Below are 21,436 nucleotides of genomic sequence, written 5' to 3' on the forward strand. Positions count from 1 at the left end.
GGGACTTAAAATTTAAGTTTTAACATGAGTGGCCATCTAGGACTGTCTAGTACAGTATATTAGGAGGCGATACTGATGGTGACTTCTATAGGTAGGTATGTACATGTATGTATGTGGGTTGATCTACATTGGTGACCATAAAGAAATTAACGATAATGAAAACAATAATGAATAATGAAAGCAACAGACCAAATTTGTGGGATGCAACCTTTCCATACCCTACTGTCCTTCAAAAAATGAGGAAGTTGGTAAAATAATTGTATGATTTGCTTCCCTCATACAGGTCTGTCTCCTCACAACAAATGCACTTTTGTGTCTAATTTAAAACACAGCCTGGTAACCTTTATTGTAAATAGCATAGTATATGCTCTCTCAGTGATCGGACCATTCCAGTCTACCACCCCTTCTTGCATTCTTAACCACCGAAGGTGCCTTGAGCACAGGAAGAGAGTAGAAAAACTCTATTCTCAAAAAATCCTACCATTTGGTAATTAAACGTCGGAGCCTTCGAGAAGAAGGTTGAGGAACTCGGTTAAATACTGTAACAACATCCTGTACACGTACGTACAATCTCTGTACTTGTTCACTTGATTGGGATTGACTTGTTTTGTTAAGCACCTAGAGCAGCTCTACTTCTTGGCTCTGATTTGGCGCTATTTATATAAATCCACTGTATTATTATTATTATTATTACTACTGTTACAATACATTAGGTGTGACTATCTTTGTTGGAATGATGTGCAGTGATGCAATTAACCCACTTTACTCTGAAGGAATAACTTTAAAGAGGTTCTCAGAAGAATGAAGTACCTTTCCTCTAAGTGACGAGAAAGTTGCACGTAGCTGGGTGTTTAGGCATTCAATATGGTCTGGGAAAAAGACATTCGGGTAAGGTTGACCTCACTCACAGACACAGTACTATACATCCTCTCATGCCTTCTCCTGCCTCCCATGGCAATTAAAATAAAGATACGGGAAAACATTGAAATAAAAATGTAATGATATCTTTTTCCTCAATCTTGTAACTGTACAGTAATCTTCACCAAGGTGAACCTTTCAGCATATAGAGCTATATAAAGCAAACTTGGATCCATAGATGTTCAGGTTGCTCTCTTTCTTTGGAATAAGGTTAGTCTCTGTTTGAAAAACAAAAAGAACACATTCTGGATCTTATTGGATCATTTTAAAATGATTTGCAATAATTTTTTGCCCTTTTGCTGACATATTTTGTTGTTGTTAATACAGTAGATGACTTTTGGAATGTTGATTTTGTAGACTGTTAAAGAAACACTGCTATGACAGTCCAGAAACTCCAGATTGTATTTATAGAACAGTTTTGAGTTTAAACAGCTGATGTTGATCAATTAGAGTGACTGGACTATTAAGTCTAATTACTTAATACTACGGTCATTAGGTCAGTTTCCTCAGATGCCACACAGAGTAGCTCAATGGGAAAACAAGACTATTATGGCCTCAAATCACAGTTTACAATTTGTTACATTTTTTTCAACCTTGGGCATATGGTATAGTATATCAAGAGGATGCTCTGTTGTTTAAATATGAAGTTAAAAGGAGATATTAAAATTTCAATTTTTTTTCTTGGACTGTATACCTGTAACATCAATATGAAGACTAAACTGTAATTAAAAGAAACCTTTCAGATAATACAGTAAATTGGATATATAGGGAAATAGGATGTTTGTACGTACTGGAATCCTTCTACTGGAATCCATTTGGATGTTCCCAACTGCATTATACTGTTCCGTGTTATATATTACAAAAAAATAGACAAAGAAACAACTACTGTATAGACTCAAAAAAAGGTTTTTTAATGCATTTGTGCAGATCTTTTACTTACATTCCCAATTCTCATTAATCATTTTTGGATATATGCATGTGCCAGTTTATGAGACTATAGTATAGTCGTCTGCCATCAAGATTGATAAAATTAATGAATTATTTACAGAGTGCCACATGGTCTTTGGACCGTTTCTCATCTCTCAGGAATATTGAAGAGAGTAAACGTGTGTTTGGTCCAAGGTTTAGCGTCAAGCTAACTGCAGGAAGAAAGTCATTTAATAAAATATGGGATCTTCCTCATACATTTTCCGGTTTCTGTATATAGATTCTGTGGTATCAAATATCCATTAAAATATCGAATTATATTTTATTGTAAATGCCAGCGGGAAAGTTTTTGTATTCCTTTTTGCTTATAAATACATGTCTTTCCTGGACGGTTGGATTTTGTTCCGCTGAATGGTAGAAGTAAAACAGTTGAATTTTCAAGGAGGTTCGGCCGTTCGGGTGAGTGACGACTACTGTGGTCGTGGCCTTTTGTATCATATTATTTTCATATGGGATAATTTATTTTGTACTGCACGAGACTGCACAAAAACTGTGATGATGCAGAGATTCACTGCGTTGTCGTGACACAAATTTTAGGATCCAAGATTTCTGGCTTGAAATACAGATTTTTTTAATTTTTTGTGTGTTTTGAACCCTATCGCTGATAGTAAACAAGCTATCATTAAATATCAAAGATCCGTTCCTTTAATCCACAAAAACCATGCCAGGAATAGAAATGAATAACTTTTTAGTATATCTCCTTATAGTACAACTAACCATTAAATACTTTGTTCAATGTCTCGTTGACATCAGGTAGATTGTAGTTGAACTACTGCGTCATCGGTGCCCTAGTTGGGAGGAGTTATAGACCCGTGCTACAAAATTTGCCATTCAGAGTAAAAGCCTGTGAACATTGAAAATTTGAAAGTGAGTTACAACCATTTATTTGAATTTCTAGCATGGGCAAATTTCCTGCACTTTAAAGAATCAGTTGTTTAACTTGTTTTCTCTCTGTTATTTTAGTCATGCTATATTACACACTATAACTCAACTGGACACTAATTCTGATCTTAATTGTTACAACCTCGGTCATTGGTATTTATTGAATACTACAGAAAAAAGAGAACGCTATAAAGAATACTGTTAAAAGGTGTCCGATTGATTAATCAATATTGTAAGCCCATTGTTTAATGGTGAGCCCAATAGACCAGCCTGGGTACAGTGTAATTGAAACAGGAGCAAACAACCATTTGTGAAACACTCCTTTCCCGTGCTGCCATGCCCTCCCGTCATTAGACTATTTTGGTGCTTGACGAATATTTTTTAATGAGCCCTACAGGTATCTGCAGGATGATTTCCAGAATCTGGACTTTGGATCTATAAAATTGGGAATCTGACTTGCTTCTCATGTTTTTGGCTGTTTGTCATTGATGATACTTATTTATGCTTAGTGTACCAAACAACTGAAAGTGAAACAGTATGTGAATTGCCATGCACAGATGAATGATTGAGTTTTGCAGTTTTGCAGAGGGAGAGAGAAGGGTGAGAGGGGAGGGGGAGAAGAGGGGAGGGGGAAGATGGGAGGGGGAAGAGGGGAGGGGGAAGAGGGGAGGGGAGAAGAGGGGAGGGTAGAAGAGGGGAGGGGGAGAAGAGGGGAGGGGGAGAAGAGGGGAGGGGGAGAAGAGGGGAGGGGAGAAGAGAGGAGGGGGAGAAGAGGGGAGGGGAGAAGAGGGGAGGGGGAGAAGAGGGGAGGGGAGAAGAGGGGAGGGAGAGAATAGGGGAGGGGGAGAATAGGGGAGGGGGAGAGGGGAGACGAGGGAGGGAGAAGAAGAGGGGGCTAGTCGGACATTGGGAAGGAAATTATGGCTCTAGCAGTCCAAGGTCTCATGTGACTGAGTTTCTGAGCCAAAAATTGTGACTTGACAAGTTTTGATGAGCCTCACAGTTTATTTGTTTTGATTATTTAGGATTATTAATTAACAACCCAAGTAGAGGTTTTAAATTTGATAACTGGTGACAATTTCCCAGAGAGAACTATTACATAGTTAGTAGTATACCAGTCCAATAAGAGGAGTTCCCCTGGCCTCTACTCTGTGACATTGACCTTAGTGTGGGTTTCCATCTCACCAGGCTAATCTCAGATAAACCATTGCTCTGACCTCAGCTGATTCCTCTCAAAAAAGTCAGGATAATCACTTGGGAGGAAACTACTGTATATAGTCTCTGAAAGATTTGGAATTTTTCAGTCTGCCAGAAGTGAAATATTTGTGGTATTTCATAGTGATTGTGTGTATGAGAGGGGGGGGGTGGGGTATATTGGGTGTATTATTAAGACAGGATAAGTTGTTATTATTCAGGCAATCTGTCTGTGTGTATACATGTATGAGTGGTTTGATGTGAATCCAATACTGTATAAGTGTGAGGTACTGTACAGTATTATACGGAGCTCTGCTACACAGAGGGTATGAGCTGTACTGTATGAAGTGTGCTTTCATCGTTACAGTATAGTATGTCTCTTGTGAGTTGATCCTAAAGTAAGTACTGTGTAGAGAGGACTGTTTGATGTGGGGTGGAGTTTGTTACCTAACTACAGTAGTGTGAGTGGAATTATATCTAGGTATGTATACTTTCTGTACTTTCAATTGTTCACTTGAGTCAGCATTTAAATTAGAAAGAGCAAGGGCTACGAGTGATGGGATTGCAGGCTTGCGGCTGGTTGTAAATGTGTCTTGTGGTGTTTTTAATACTTTTTATTTAAGAATCTTCTCATCCAGTCCAGTCAAAGTTTCCATGGATGCAATAATTTCATAATGATTGACTTTTTCAGAAACAATTTTAACATCTAGGGAGTGTAACAGTTCATTTTATGTATGGTATGGATCTGTCATGCAAGTGTGTCCTGTTGGTTTTAAAGTTAAAAAAAAAAAAAAGGTTTCGGTTGAGTTACTAGAAGTCGTAAAACGAAGGATTAACATTTGGGTTAAAGGCTAGTACCATGGAGGTAAAACAGACCTCCATGCTAGTACTGACTTCAACTTAATTGTCTTTATCTTGAATTTAGCCGTAAAGGATCATTTCTAGTAATTAACATCAATTTCTTTAAAGGTGAATATCTCGAAAAACAGAGTATATCTATAATTAGAAGCATTACTAGCTCTCATTTATTATTCTGTATTGGTCTATAGCATATATTGATGCACAAGTCTACATTCAAAGTCGTCCTTTCAGCTTGAATAAAAGTCACAGACTTACAGAGTTTCAGAGGGAAAAACAGGCAAATTCTTACTATTTCGCGGAATTGTCCAAGTCTGTTCTGGCTTTTGTATCATCTATGTCTGAGAGTAGCTGGTACAGTTTTTCAATTTTACTTTATTGCCTGTTTGTGATATCTGTATACCTACAGTAGACAATAGCATACAATATTAGTTCCTGTTTCTAACCAATGGAGACCTAAAGCTACAATACCCATTGAAATGAGAGTACGATTGTGTTTGTGCTAGGAGCTGGATAGGCCGAATGGTTACTATATATTTACTGAGTTTTTCCACATTTCTTTCAAAAGAACCAATCGCGTTATTAATTTTTTGTAACAAATGATAGCATTTTGTACATGTACACAGCGCCTACAGCATCTGCTATCACCGTCCACCAATGAGCAAAGGGAATATACAGTACAGTAGGCTTTGATTAAGCAATAGGAATATCTAGGCATTAATTAAGCTGCTCTTGAATTTATTGCACCAAAGGTTGGAGTTCGTTTGGAACATTTGGCAGTCGTTAGAACATTTGTACATTAATATATACAGTAAGAATCTCTGATGACTCATGCTATGAATACAGTGTGAACATGAAAGAGATTTTTAATATTTTGTATTTCTAGCAAAATTATGTAATCTTAATCATAATAGCTACGTACATGTATGTATAGCTTTGTCACCAGGTGAATTTATTACTGCTGGACAGTATAAACCACATCATCAGTTTTCTCCTCCGCCTCTTTCTCTCAGACCATTTTGTCCTCAGAATTTTGTTCTTTTGATCTGTGCTAAAAGGATAGGTATATACTCTGACTATCAGACACACACTACTTGCATTACAGTAGTTTGTTAGTTTTATGGCCATCCAATCAATGCTGGATTTCTTTCGATAGGCAGATCAGGCAAGTGGTTAGAGGCCCCTCAAGGTCAAGGGTTCCCCTCAGTACAAGGGCCTCACCCCACCCCCCCCCCCCCCCCCTCCATGTCAAAAGGCCAGAAAAACTTTGAGGCCATTAGACATACATGTACCGGCAACTGTCTACTTTGGTTTGTACATGTATACATAAGGAGGCAGGGAGGGGGGGGGGGGGAGGAAGCAAAAGGTGCCTTTGAGCTCCAGAGGGACATGTTATACTGCTCCTCTGCCAATTTAAGCAAGTCTTTAGACCATAAATTTGTGTCTGGAATGTTTCCTCCCTTTCTTGTCAACATAGATCTGTAAGCTGTACAGTACAGTATGTAGAAATTCCAATCATTAAAACAAAACTTCAAAATGTTTTGAATTTACTGGACTCCCCCTCCACTTACCTGTCTTGTCAGTCTGTGTAAGTACTCTCATCTTCTATATTGGTGGCATTTCAACAAATTTCCACCAGTATTATCCCCCCCCCTCCCCAGTATTAATCCTGCCTGCCTGGTACCGCCCACTGCATTGTCTCCCTATTCTTCTTCTCAATCCAAACTGCAGTTTTCCAACCTGCGGCCTAACATACCCAGATGATGACTACAGCATGTGAAGAATATGAGTGGCACAAAATAATTTCAAGGGTCAAGGGTTACAACTATTAAACTGATCAGTTTTTCTTGATAGCTTCCTTCACATGCAGGCCAGCTGTCAGCCTTTTTTTTTTTTTTGTCTTGGTTATTGCCATATATATTTGTAGTTGAACAGCTTCACAGAAGGGTCCCAAATTTGGATCCCAAACTTGGAATTAAACTGGCAATTTCTCAGAAAACGAACAATGGTACTACAGGCATTGTTGAGTCATTGCTTTGGATTATAACTCATAGGAGACATGTGTGTGTAAGGTATTGTGGTAAGAATGTACAGAATAAATATATACTTTATGTATACAGTACACACATATATATGAGATGAACATCCTTTTTTTGTGGAAAACTGTAAATAATTTTATCCCTCTTTCTCTCCTCTTTCTCTCCAGACAAACCTGTTGTGATTGCTCTTACAATCATGTACTAAATCCGACGGCAAGATGTCACCAACCTCCGACACGCAAGAACAAGACAAGTCACAAGAATATCATCTCATTTTCAATTTACTGTTTTTCGAGAAAGAAGAGGAACAACCAAAGGGCATCCGGATAGAGAGGAGGCCATCGGCAAAGACAGGCAGGGCAGCTGAGGTTTCTGGGAGGTCGTCATGAAGATCATCCATAGGGTACTAGGCCAGACAAGGGTAAGATTGACTCAAAGGTCACCAGTATTGATCCCCTCATATTGTGGCACCGCCCGAATTTTGATGAAGTATTTCGTTCCTTGTGGAAGGAAAATAAATGGATGTGTGTGATGATAGTGTGTTTATGTGTGCGTCTATTTGTATGTTATGCTGCACTTGTAAACATGATAAATATCTTAAAAATTACTTACAAAACTTGCAGACCGGTCAGCATGATGTTAAATGTCCTCGAGTGGCAGGAGGGACGCACTTATCTGATCGGCCTTCGGATCTGAAAGTAAATAAGTACCGGAAGTTCTGACCCTTCAAATTATTTCTAGGGGAGTTAAAACTAGTTAAGGAGAGGATTTGGCATCGAAGGAGGGATGGAGAGGCGGGAAGGGGCAGGGAAGGGGGAAAATGGCGATGGGAGTGTGATAAGATGAAAGTAAGAAAAAGTTAAGTCTATTACAGTATAGATCTGTCTATTTGTGTTTGGAACACCACAAATTTACTTCGCTCCTCGCTTACCTGTCTCCCCACAACCTTAGAATGAGGTACTAAGGTTGTGAGGAGACAGGTAAGCTTGTCACTCGTAAGTATCTAAACCAGTAAGTTTTATGATTTATCACAGATCCTGGAAGACCTGTTAAATCAGCTTATCCTGCTGTAGCCCTCCATTACCATGTCACTAGACGTGTACACAATCTGCATGTTAATTCCTTGTAATGCCTGAAGTCGTGTTTCCTTGTTTTCATTTCCATGCTCTCTTCAATAGAGAAGTATTTAAGTATTTTATAGGTTTTTTCCCATAAATTATCTTTGCTTCCAGTATGCCATACAGTTTATTATTCAGAATATATTACTCGATACTCTCCACATTCAATTTATGGTGTGTTTTACATGTCTTTTACACATATATCATACGTTCTCGTTACACATTTTGCACGGCACTGATATTCCATCGGTAGTCATGATACTCAACGTTCAGGAGGAAGTCTACGAAAGAGAAAGAGGTTGTCATAAAGTACATTTAAATATATATTGCAAACTGAACTTTCTATTAGTACTGTACAGACAATAATCAGAGAGATTTCTGTAAATTGCAAAATTGATTTTTAAGAATTAGGTGTGTGAAACAGTGCGTAAACTATACAGATTTATTAAAAAAAAGTGCATCCAGCATAGCATAGCAAACAAGTATCCCAGTGCATATTGAAAGAACCTGGCTATGTTCAAGCTGAAACACAAAGGGGCAGTCCTGAAGAGGTCAGAGGTCAATTGGGAATACTGTACAACAGATCCATTTTAGGAGACTGTAAGGATGGATCAAATCTGAGATGCCACTCATCAGAAGTTTGTTTTTGATACATCCATGAATGTACCATGAATTTTATGAAGATGATTTTTTAAAATAGGGCACTGTGGAACAATTGTCCCAGGGGCCCAACCTGGCCCACACGGGTCATGCGAAGGGACATGTCAACTTGAGCTAGAAGCCAGAACTTAACTGTTACATTGGAGTAGCTTTGTTAAATGCTAGCTAGCTCAGTATTTAAAGATACCAGAATTCCTCTGTTTATTTATGTATTCTTGGGGTGGGTGGATTAAGGAGTAACATTAATTAAAACAATTGAAGACAAAGACAAAGTGTTGCTCATTAACCCATAAATGTTGATGAACATGAAGCGATCATTAGTCCAACATAAAATTTATAAATTTACTTCGCTCCTCGCTTACCTGTCTCACAACTTTAGCACCACGTTTCCAATTAATGTTGCTGAAAATGAAGCAATCATAAGCCAAACATCAACTTTATAATTTATTAATGCGTCTTAACGACAGAGCTCTTGAAATTAATATTTATAGTCGAGACATTTAATTACAACATAATAAAAACTTCCTCTTCTCGTATTCGTTGAATTTTTCCATATCCTGATAGATTAACTTACTCTCTTTTTCACTATTGTAGTACATTAATTAACAGTATGTTATATCCTAAAGTATAGAGATACCTGACTGAATGGATCAGTGCACATTGCTTGCATTAATTATTCCATTATATGGCTCAGTAGGCCATAGTTCCCAAATGTTCGGTCGGGTACCCGAATCGAAAATGCACAAAATGGGTGGAGGGGGGGGGATCGCGTAAATGTTACGCAAGTGCTTTCATGATTACAATATTTCCGTAGATCTGCATGTATTGATTAATCAAGACAGGCGAATACGGAAGATTAATATCATGACATAACTCCCAACTTGTTTAGATGGTTGTTTTAATTACTTTCTATTTCAAGTTTTAGCCCTTCTTAATGACTCTTTTTAGTGTGGATAAAATCACTCACCACCAAAAATGGAAACATTATACCGGTGAAAACTACTCAAAATTGAAACCTTCAATATGTCATCGTACAGTAGTAGCAACAGTAGCACAAACATAGCACACACGTAGCGCATTACTTCCAAACAATTGCTGATTTCCAGCTTATGGAAAGTTATTAAAAAGGCTACGCAAAGTGTGTGTTGCTTTTTTTTTTTTTTTTTTTTTTTGTAAACTGATGTTTAGGCTAGATTTTCCCATTGACTTAGTGTGGTGTTAGGCTATCATCTGGTCGAAGATAGCAGCAATAATAAAAGTATTCCATGGAAACTTTAGTTCCAGCCAACTGCGTCACAATTTAAGCGAATAGACAGATGGTTAGGCTAGATTTCCCCATTGACTTGGTTTGGTGTTAGGCCACCATGCGGTCGAAGATAGCAGCAATTTACAGAGATTTAAAATCAAATTGAGGGAATCACGCAATCCCGCGGCTAATGCGAACCCTGGATCGTAGTAAAAGAAACAGTAGGTATTTTTTTGCAAGGTTTTTCTTTATTTCATGTGCATTGCATTACAATTTATTATACATCAAAACATGAAATTCAGTTGTTCATAACAACAGGAGTATCGTTTGAAAACCTATATTTCGGAGATGTTATGTAAGGTGGCATAGTGATCTGCCATTAATATACATTGTGCTTGGCTACTTCCACGATTTTGTTTTTCAACATTCGGTCCGGAGGTTCAGGTACCCGCATCCCGACCTGGTAAGAATAACAGGTACCCGTTCCGATTTTTTGCTGCCTGAATCAGGCCTCTGTCTTCTTCATGTTATTGAGCTTCTATTGTTCTTCAAACTTGACATTAGTTTAAGCCTTTGTACTTTGAACCGACAACTGACATGAAAACTCTCTCTTTAAGTAGTCTTGTCAACAATTCTGTTATTTGCCCAGCTGGGTTTATCAATACGTTGCAGCTGGTAACTTAGGGAAGAGTGTTGGTAAAGTTAGAAAAAGCAAAACGATAAGAAAACCAAGTTTAGATAAACCGAGGTAAAGCTCATACTGTATATATATCTTGCTGTGTTCTCCACTAAGTATGTATGTACATGCATGAGAGGGAGGCGTACTGTAGGCCATCAACACAGACAGCTATACGGTGGACGGCTTGACAACGGGGCAAAGAAAAAGTAAAACGAAAAAGGAAATTAAAAGAGAAAATAGAAAAGAAAAGTGAAGATTGAATCAATTATGCAAAGAATGATTTTCACCAGCCAGCTACACTGTATGTTCAATCACTTCTTGCTAACTTTTGGCAACTTTAAATATTCAAGAGAAGAACAGAAAGGAACCAGATAACCCCCCCCCCCCTCCCCCCCAAAGAATTAAAAACAAAATAATATTTACCCTGTGTTACATGCATGCAGAGTATTAGTTTGTCACCATAGCAATGGTGACGGTACATATAGTAAGTGCTGGAAAGTTGGTAATCTGCAGCACATACAAGTCACACAGATCTATAATGTGCAATTTAATGTATCAAATTACAGCATTAACGCTGATACTTATATACTGCACTGAAACCAGTAACATGAGATGCAACTTGGTGGAACCTCCATTAACTGTCTTAACTCTACAAACTTGCAACTTATTCCCATCTACTGGGCCTTAATACTGTATTCTATAACCTCAGGTAGTGGGGCCACAGTACTAAAATGTTACCAGTTATTTATAGGCTACATAGATGTGCAGGTGCAATATTTAGTAGAATTGAGCCAGGTAGGTGGCTCGTAGATATCCAAAACAAAGTTCATGAACTTCCTGTCCGATATATACCCTTCATGGTCCCTCAACACTACGGTAAAGTAGTTTTGCGGTTGTCCATTATGGAAGGCACTACGGTCACTACCGCAATGTGTTGGGAACAAATTGCATTTTCAGAATCTTTTGTAAAAAGCCACAATGGTGGAATTTGACTTATAATTGAACTTGTAACTTTGTTGTTTCTCAAAGACTTGTGATATGTTGAAAAGCAAACATGTCAAAGCTCCAATACTTCCAATACAAAGTAACATGTTGATACAGGGGTGGATGTAGGATCTTGACATGGAGGGCGAGTGGCAATGAGGTTGAAGCCTACCTCCATGTAGGGTGGGTGTGGAGGGGTTTCCCCCCGAAAAAAACTGCTACTGACAGTACATCTTTGCATAATTTGTGTAGGAATGCATGGATCCAGCCTTGCATGGCATATTGCTATGCAAATGAGTCAGTTAAATTATTCACTGATGTGAATTGTGTTGATGATGTACTATACATATTTAGATGTGATCTCACCCACTGAAACAAGGGTGATCAGGTCCTCAGGTGGGAGGGGGAAGTGAAGGGGGGGTCTGTCTAAAGAAGATAGTGGTCACAAGTGTAATCAATATTTACGTTGCTCGTCGCTTACCTGTCTCCCCAAGACCTTAGTACTCTAATTCTACAGTGCCTAGAATGAAAGAATAAAAGGTTACCAGTTCATGCTAGTCATGGTAGAACGAGGATGCTAAAGTTGTGGGGAGACAGGTAAACTCGTCACTCTTAAATTATATCCAAACCAGTAAGTTTTGGAATGTATGCATTTATTATACATTAGTGTTTGCACGGGTTATCCGGGTACCCGGGTACCCGCCCGACGCAATACTACCCGGTTCCTAATTTATTACCCGAATCCTACACAAAGTGTGATTTAAAAAAAAAAAATTGCAAACCTACGGTTAGGCAGATTTCCCATTGACTTAGTGTGGTGTTAGGCTACCATGTGGTTGAAGATAACAGCAATAACGAAAGTATTCCATGGATATCTTATAACTACGTCACAATTTCAGCTAATAAACAAATGGCTATGCTAGATTACCCCATTGACTTAGTGTGGTGTTAGGCAACCATGTGGTCGAACGTAACAGCAATAATGAATGTGTTCCATGGATATCTTATAACTGCGTCACAATTTCAGCGAATAAACAGATGGTTAGGCTTAGCTAGATTTCTCATGCATTGACTTAGTGTGGTGTTAGGCTACCATTTGGAAGAAATAATTATTTATTCATTCGTTTATTTCATAGAAGGAAAGGCTGACAAGGAATTTTACGACATGTTTATGGATTATAGACGGGATAACTAAAAAATAATAATCGCAAGTGGATTTTTACTAATCGTGTATTCCAAATGCGATCAAATTGCGCGAATCGCGTAATCTCGCGGCTAATGCGAACCTTGGGCCTGCATAATAGATAGTAGTAGTAACAACTGAGCTAAAGGGATATTTTATGGTCTGATCCAATAGACGTGGAGAGCAAGCATAAGCAACGGCGGCAGTGCGATGTTAACAACATTACTACTAATTAGTAGCATGGAGGTAAAACAGAGTAATGTTATTTATATTAAGTAATTAACAAGTTTATGACAGAAAAAAAGCAAATAGAAATTATTGAGGAAGGTTTTATACCTTACCTTACACATACGTTTTTGAACATGAAGACATTGTCAGTAGAGAATATAATTCATTTATTATAGCATCCAATATCGGTAATTTCTTGAAAATCGTGATACACGAGGGTAAACAATTTTTTCCGGGTACCCGGATACCCGACGGGTAACGGCTCTCGGGTACCCGGTTCCCGATTTTTGGACCCGTGTAAACACTATTATACATGTAGTGTGACAATAGATAAATTAGCAATAGCATGACAATAGATTATAACTATTGCTTGCACAGGCCAAACATTGGACTTCTCACCTCTGTGGAGATGACACTAGACTCAACTGGCCTTCCTTACTGTACATGTGGTAAGCACTCTTACAGTTTATCGCGAAAATTACAATCCTTGACAAACAGGAAATAAGGGTGACAACTGTTATTAGTGGATTCCTTCCAGCTCAGACATTAGGTTTATGTACAAGTGAGGTCATCTGTATGTGAGGTCAAACTAAATGTACCATTGTTTCATAACAGCTGTTGTTATTGTTGTTCCTGTAGATAATAAAACGAGTATTTTCAATGTCTGTGAAAATTTGAGAAGTAAATCACACAGTGTGTAATTTTACCAATAAGTAGTTTTTCTTATCTCATGTTTGTCTCCTTTTAATAGGAAGTACCCACCTATAATGGGACCCCATACAGGACATGTTCATCATCTGTAAAAGATTTTGGCATGCCAATTGCCCACAATGTATGCTGTTAGCATTTTACACACAGTTATTTAATTAGCAAAATTTTAATTAGCAAAAAAATTTCCATTAGCAAAATTATTTAATTAGCAAAGTCTTAAACTGAAATAATGTTTAAATAAAGAGACAAAAGAAAAAGAACAAAACAAATGAGTACAAAGTAGAGAAAGATTTTAGAAGCCATGTTTTCATTTCACTTTGAAACAATTGATTATAACTTTAAACATGATTATAAGCCTATACAGGGAGATAGCTCACTTCCTCCATACTTCCTAGGTAAATAATCATATTGACTGTGCATGGAATAAGGTGGTACTATAACAGACACATGTACAGTACTTCTAAGGCAGGAGTGTGAAATGTGGTTTCACCATCAAATTTATGAAAGCATGGATGAATGACATGTGTTTGACACATTTCAAGAATTGTACTGCAAGGTTTCTTTGGCATTTACACAAATGGTTTGACAGGAGTTAGCCAAAGGGATTTGTGTGTTTGGAAAGCAATATATATATTTATGGAATGGATAAGGGTGTTACTGGTATGCTTTCAAACATATGGGTTATCATAACAGCCGTGGCAGAAAGTGAAGGGAATCGTTTGTTTCATTGCTTCAGATTTATTCATTAAAATTAATTTTTATGTCAGTCTGTTAGCTGATTCTCTGCAAGTTGTGATTGAAAATCAATGAAGACAAAATGGGGAACACCATCAATTTTAATTGTTCGTTTATTCGGTGTTTTCTCAATAATTTTTATCTGGAAGACCTGTGATGAAATCTTGTTGGTTGCCTTAACATAGAGAGAACGAGAACTGTCATCATTTGAAGAATTTGAAGAATTAATACATGATCAACCCATTAATCTCACACTTACTTGAAAGGTCATCGAAATGTGCAGGCCACAAAGTTAAGAACACAAAAAAAAAAAAAAGTTCAGTTTTCAAAAGGACTTTCATTGATTCTCTGATCCTCGGATCCACCACATTATTGGCGGCCGTTGAGGAGAGTGTCAAAATAGACAACTGAATATATATCTCAGTGTGACTTAATATAACCATAATTACTTTTAGAGAATCAGAAAACCGTAATTACTTTAAGAGAATCGGTAAAAATGCTTGTCAATATTTGAGCAATATTTAGTGCCCATTTTATGACTCTCTAGCATATTTGGAGGCAATAAATATTCAGTGATGATTATTTTTGCATATTTTGATATTTTATTCATAACCAACCATTCAAGAACACACTGTAAGTTCTGTTGGGGTCTAGTACGGTCTACAGTACTAGCTTTCTTAAAATTGAGGTTTTATAACAAATGTTAAAATATAGAAAATCAGTAAACCGCATACAATTTGCATCTCCCTGCAACAAATACTAACATAGAAATATCAGTAAACTGCAAACATTGTGATAGCCTTTTGTGAACAGTTTTGGTATCTTATGGGAACTGTATAGAAATCAATTCATCGTCTACTGAATTTAAATTATTTTGATGAAATATTTTTAGATTCTTGTTTTTTTATACTTATTCTATATAGCAATGAATGCATAGAGGTTCCTGACTGGGCATACATGCCAATTACATACAATGGAAGTTTGTTTGTGCCTCAACCAAAGTTTGCATTTGACCTGAGGCTGAGGCTCACAAGGGGGGGAGGGCAGGGGGAGGCATGAGCGGGGCCCAATACTATTTGTCAAAGAATAGATAAAAAAAAAGTCACAGCCAAGGTTGCATTGTAATTTGTGCTCCTTTATTCGCGTCTTTCTGTAACTTAAATCGATTTGCAGGATTTTGCAAGGTCGGTAAGAGTGAAGTCCTCCATAGTTTTCCCTGTCGGGAAACCAAAAATGACTCTGCCAAATAGGACTAAATTGTTGATGATACATGCATGCACTCTGTATGTATATCAAGCTGTATTTCATGTGCCTTGTTAAGTACATAGTTGCGTTATTTTTAATTGAAATAACAAGTTTATTTTGCTTCCTAGCTCACCTGGCTCCTCAGAACATTAGCACTCTCGCTAGAAGCATCTCAAAATGTGATTTAAACAAGGCAAATCTATTTCATCTTGATCTTAGTGTTATTCCTTATACCCCATTATACAGTAGCATTGAGCAATTCAATTACTTGCATTGTTAGTAGAAACTATATGTTGTTGTAGCTTGAATATTTTACAGTTAATTAAACCACAACGATCATTAAAGATAGAAACCAATTAAGAATATATCCCGTATGGAGGCCATGTGTAAACTTCCCTAAACACAATCCTTAATTGAGAGAATGTTGCTGGCAAGACATGTAACTTTTAGAGTGATATAATTTCTTGTACCACGAAAATCTTAATTAAAATTTCGCACTACAAATTACCATACATTATTAAAGCAAATAACAGGCCCCTGGATTTCAAGGGAATGAAAGTTTCCAGTAGCGTGTCCGTAACTTATTCTAAACTGCTTTATTTAGCTTACACAACCACTGATTTTCTGGTAGCGTGTCGGTACGGTGACAGCAGAACCACAGAACCGAGAAACCGTTTCCAAGACAATATGCGCTGCTGGATTATTCGCTCACTACTATATAAACCATTTTAGTCAGATTTAAACATTGAACTGTTTTATTTAGCTTTAACATTTTCCAGTACAGTAGCCTGTCGGTACGGAGACAGCAAAACCACAGAACCGAGAAACCGTTTCCCATGACAAAATGTTGCTAATGGATTGTTCCCTCACTGCTATACAAACCACTTAAATCAGATTCACACTTTGAACTGTTTTATTTAGCTTTTCCATTTTTAGCAGCCTGTCGGTACATTGACTACAAAACCACAGGACTGAGAAAACCGTTTCCACATGAAAAAAAATTAAAAGTTTGCCAAGTACTGGATTATTCCCTCACAACTCTTGAAACCATGTTAGTCATATTATACATGACTGTTTCATTTATCTTATAATACGATTACTGATTTGCCTCTTAGACACTCACAAATTCTCTTAAATTATACTCTTTCAAAAATTTCATCTGAGAGACTGAGACCTTCTTTCGCATTCCGTATTTATTCTGTTTTCAAACGATCTGGTGTCTTCTATGGAAATTTCATGAATTTAAAAGTGGCAGAATTTGTATACAGTAGAACTTTGGCGAGGTTATTGTGGCAGGGGTGCAAGTGACAAGCAGGTGTAGTAATAGGAAAGTGGTAGGTTCAAAAAAAAGCTCCCATAACTTGCTTTGAAGAAAATGGGTTCCCATGGGTTCCCATGATCTATGGGTACAGAACCTGAAAATTGTTTCCCATAAAAATGCAAAACATCTATCCACTTGTCAAGAGTTAACTGAAGACTCAAGTTTTTCTGTTGTTGTTTTCCACTTTTTGAAGCGCCATGGGCAGTTACTTGTTTCCTTGAGTGGCGCTATATAATCTACATGATTATGATTATTATGATTATGATTATTATTATGATTATGATTATTATTATTATTATTATATAAGCTCTGCCTACATATATGCTATACTGAATTTTAAGACACCTCGGCGACAGACCTCTTCCCAATCTTTATGTGCATCATCATCATTGTCATCAAGTGCTTTCCGATGGTTCGGCTGTTCAATCCATGTAACCACTACTCGTACCATGTTATACCGTCAGCTGTCCAAGTTCATTTCATACTCATAACGATTGTTAACAAGCTTGTCATTGTGCTCGCAATTAGTAAATGTTCTTTGAAGTCAAGATCCCTTAAGTCTGTACATTGTGGTCATTATCATAAGTCTGTTAACATACGTAGCAATAACTACTGCTGCAGTATGAGTAATATCAGGCAGGTCCTGGCCAATCTCGTCTGCAGTATAGATCCCCACAAGCATGCTCTGAGTAAATTAGGACTAAGGGAAGTACTTGAACAATTGATGGTCTTGGAGCCATGGCTTTGTTTTCCTGTCAGCCCTTTAAATGCCAGGAGAGGTCTGACTATATATCCGTCCTTTTAAAAGTGTCACAATCTGCTGGCCAGTATTTGTAAATGCCACCTGCCGTTTGGAGGTATTTTAATAGGAAATTGTATATTGGAGCAATTAGGTCTGGTATCAATTAGTCATCGATTAATAAGACAAAGCCACTAGTAGCTAGCTGCCAGACAGATCGTGTCAATAATCAGTGCGGTGTATTCTAAAACGTAAAGTTCTGTCTGTTAATTCTGGACTCCGTGGGGGTAAGACGCTACCATCAAGTTTACTCGCTCATTTTGGAAGTTAATTTTACAAATGAATTTGACCAGCATGGGCTGTGGCATATCCAAATTTCAATACTTGTTTCTGTTCATTCTTCAAACGTTGTTAAATTGACGGCTAATTTGCTCTCACAGTGCTGAAATTTCCAAAGAAAAAAGATTTATAGTTAAATTTAATTTCTTTTAACTAAAATTTTGATCAGTTAACTGAATTCATTTATTCAACAGTCACTCTGTTTTGGGGAAACTTGAAAGTCAATAATTTTTCCCCCCTTTTTTTGGGGGGGGGGGTTTCTCATAATACATGCAAGTCTGCAACCAACCTTTGGAGATTAGAAAATTGTAGATATTGTTTGGATCTCCTATCTTTTCCTTGAGGGTATATGTGACCTTTCCATCTGGTTCGTGTTACCACTTCTAGGGCCTCCGAATTTGCTTTTTGGAGCCATATTAGAACTCAAGAAATACCTTTATAGCCCCACAATTATTTGCAAAAATTTGTATAAAATAAAAATATGGAAATAAATTTTTCTCCTCAAACTGCTTTTGCCTCTTACAGTAGGAGGGAGGAAGACAAGAACGTAATATTGATATTTTTTATTGGGGGGGGGGAAGGGGACACAAACCCAAATATCATCTTTGGCATGACCGAGATATTTGTGGAGTCTGCAATATCCCCTAACTTTCGTAAAAAAAAACAGCGAGATATGATTGGCATATAATCTGTTGTGCGGGCTTGCAAATTTTGATTGAAGTTTGTAGAATCTACGTACTTGTTAAATAATCTGGCAAATTCTATGCAGCTCAAAATGTTTCAAGACAGATTATGCAATAAAAATAAATGAATATTTATATATATGAAATTTGCATAGAACAGTTTCATTTTCACCGAGCTTTTAGGGCAGTATAAGCTGGAAAGATCCAAGTTTAAATTTGGCAAACACACATTGAGACATTAAAAGTACCAGCTGGATGGTGTCGGTTTGTAAATCTGTGATGTCATAGTCTTACTTTCTTTTCATATTTAAAAGAATTAATGTGAACAGTGTTGATCGTAGAATATTGTAGATTCAGCAAATTGGCACAGCCATCACCATTAAAGAAAATTTGTCCAATAATTAAGTGAGAAGCAGAAAAGATTTGTAGCAATCCCTCAACCATCTCATAGACGTGCATTTTACGTATTTTAAGCCAGCAAATCCCTTTAATAATTTCTTAGTTGGACATGACATTGTTTATATACTGTGACCAACCAATACTTAAATTAGAGAACACAACTCTTGAGGCAGTGACGTTAGCTAGGCCATCACTGTAGTTGCATTAGCATTTGAATATAGATAATTAGATAATTCAACAACAATACCATAGTTTTGATTTTCATCGTTAAGATAACAAATTATGATGTCCTTGCTCCACGACTGCTAATTTTACTTTATTTCGTTTTTTTCTCCTTTTCGTGCAATTTGTTTCTCAAGAACTGAAAAAAGCAATAATTTGGCAGAACTTTTCTAAATTATTGGTTTGCATTAATTATTACAACCAGAAGGGCAAACTATGCAAATAGCTTGTCATCGTATCAAGGGTAAATGAAAATATGTCAAAGTGTATGACATGTGCAGTAGAATAATTTAGTAAAAACTTTGATGAAGCTCTTTTTTCCGCCTTTGTCATCCTTGTAGGATGTGATGTGATTTGACTGTAAATTATCACAAGAAGTATTAGAATTTGAGTCATTTCAGCCTAGAGATACATAATTTGTGTTATATTTTAAATGTATATATCAAAAATTGTAGCTCGATGCTGAAGGTTATAACATTTCGAGAGGCGATGAATCTTAAACATGTTTTTTAATTTTTATCTTTGGGCTATTTTTCCTACCATTAGAATCTACAGTACTTATATGATAGAAGCAATAGGCACCAAATGTGTCAAGAGTTAGTTAGTACTGTAACTAAATGAATTCTTTTGGATGGAAAAAGTCCACTCTTTTGGCCGTTCAGGGATGGAACCCATGACCTCTCAGATGGTATTGTAAGGTCAATGCTTCTTCTTTCGATCCACTGGCCATTCAGGGAAGGAACCCACAATCTGTGGGTAATGTTACTCTGGTACCGTTGTGGTTCATGTGTGAAGTTCATGTCCCCATCCAGCCAAAGTGGGTCTTGACAGTTTCACATTCTAGCTAATCCAATATACCAGACTGTTATGTTACCAGCGGGGTGTAAGCAATTACCGATTGATATCTGAGTGACATGTCTTGATTTTCAAGCTGTTTAGAAAAGGTTTTATACCGGCATGTGTCCATGGATTCTCTACCATGTCTGACAGCAGTTGTTTATGTAAGAAACTTGACAAAGAAGTGGAAAGTAAATATTACTTACAATGGTAATTTTCTGGTAACACACATCATGTGAGACCCACGCAGGAGGATGGAATCATTGGTTTGTATGAAGCCACCAGTAATTCAGGGCTCTACCGGAGCCTGGTTCACATTTGAGTATTGAAAAAGGGTGGTCTGATGCAGCAAGGGGGTGGGGGGGATCAACTTTGTAGGGTGAACACTCGAGTACTTACAGTAGGATCAGATACATAATCTTCCCTTCGGGTAGGAACCAGACCCCAAACGGAAGGGCGATCAAGATGGTTAGCGTGAACGCTTGGGGATCACGCGACCCGAAATCTCCCAGTCACTTGCCCTCTCATCAGTTCAGCCTAAACAGAGAGCAAAGTAAAACAAAACTGTTAGCAAACTGCTTATCCACTAGCAGGATCTTCCTTAAACTATGTTCAGCCTCTAAGGAAGATTTTATTGAAATGTTACACATAAACAGGGAGCAATGAGAGTGTATTTAAGGGTAGGCAGGTGCACTGTACAGTGGGTATACATAATGAACTGATTGATCAGAAACGATCATCGTGACCATTTCGGGTTTGGGTAACGCTCTTTCATTCGAAATTGGTCCGCCCGCCGACATCTGGGATCAGCTATATTCCCTCCCAGCGGGAAGATAAGATCCTGATCCTCCTTCGTGTGAACTCTCAAATGTGAAGCAGGCCTTGGATGAAGATATTGTACGCAGGTTTGGTTAAGTGAAGTAATTTACCTCTTTTGCATTAATATGTCTGTGTGATGTCAGATTTCATAGATTGGTTCATGGGTTCTTTCATTCTTTCTCTGATAAATTGCTTTTCTGAATTCACTCGGACTGTGAGTCAGAGTTAATGGAGAAGAAAAATGTCCGAGGCCCAAGTTTGAAGGAGTTATAGTGGATACATCCAAATTGTCGCGGTCTGTCTTGATTGAGTAAAGTGTTATGATTATTATTAAAGTAAGGTATCAAAACAGATCGTTGCTATACAGTCAGATGAAGACAAATCCAGCAAACTGGTTAAATTTAAAGTGA

At 37.5% G+C, this 21,436-nt stretch overlaps 1 protein-coding gene and 1 long non-coding RNA gene across 8 annotated transcripts in view; one reads left to right on the forward strand and one right to left on the reverse strand.

Moving 5' to 3' along the window:
- The window catches only part of LOC139985129 (alpha-N-acetyl-neuraminyl-2,3-beta-galactosyl-1,3-N-acetyl-galactosaminide alpha-2,6-sialyltransferase-like), a 69,623-nt gene that overhangs the window by 16,281 nt on the left and 31,906 nt on the right, over positions 1-21,436 (forward strand). For 4 of the 7 annotated variants that reach the window (XM_071999375.1, XM_071999394.1, XM_071999385.1 and 1 more), the window contains one exon: positions 7,046-7,299. In XM_071999375.1, the coding sequence (XP_071855476.1) occupies positions 7,264-7,299 (36 nt within the window). In that variant the 5' untranslated portion in view covers positions 7,046-7,263. Of the gene's footprint in view, positions 1-2,652; positions 2,773-4,328; positions 4,463-5,521; positions 5,651-7,045; positions 7,300-21,436 lie in introns of those variants that run through there. The other 3 variants (XM_071999423.1, XM_071999411.1, XM_071999420.1) reach the window with 3 other exon arrangements.
- LOC139985177 (uncharacterized) lies at positions 918-18,619 on the reverse strand. The gene is made up of 4 exons (XR_011799334.1): positions 8,206-18,619; positions 7,491-7,570; positions 2,623-2,749; positions 918-1,136 (listed from the first exon to the last, which is right to left on the reverse strand). It is a non-coding gene; the product is annotated as an uncharacterized lncRNA (long non-coding RNA).

This window comes from Apostichopus japonicus, chromosome 2 (genome assembly GCF_037975245.1).
Source record: "Apostichopus japonicus isolate 1M-3 chromosome 2, ASM3797524v1, whole genome shotgun sequence".
Classification (NCBI taxonomy): Eukaryota; Metazoa; Echinodermata; class Holothuroidea; order Aspidochirotida; family Stichopodidae; genus Apostichopus; species Apostichopus japonicus.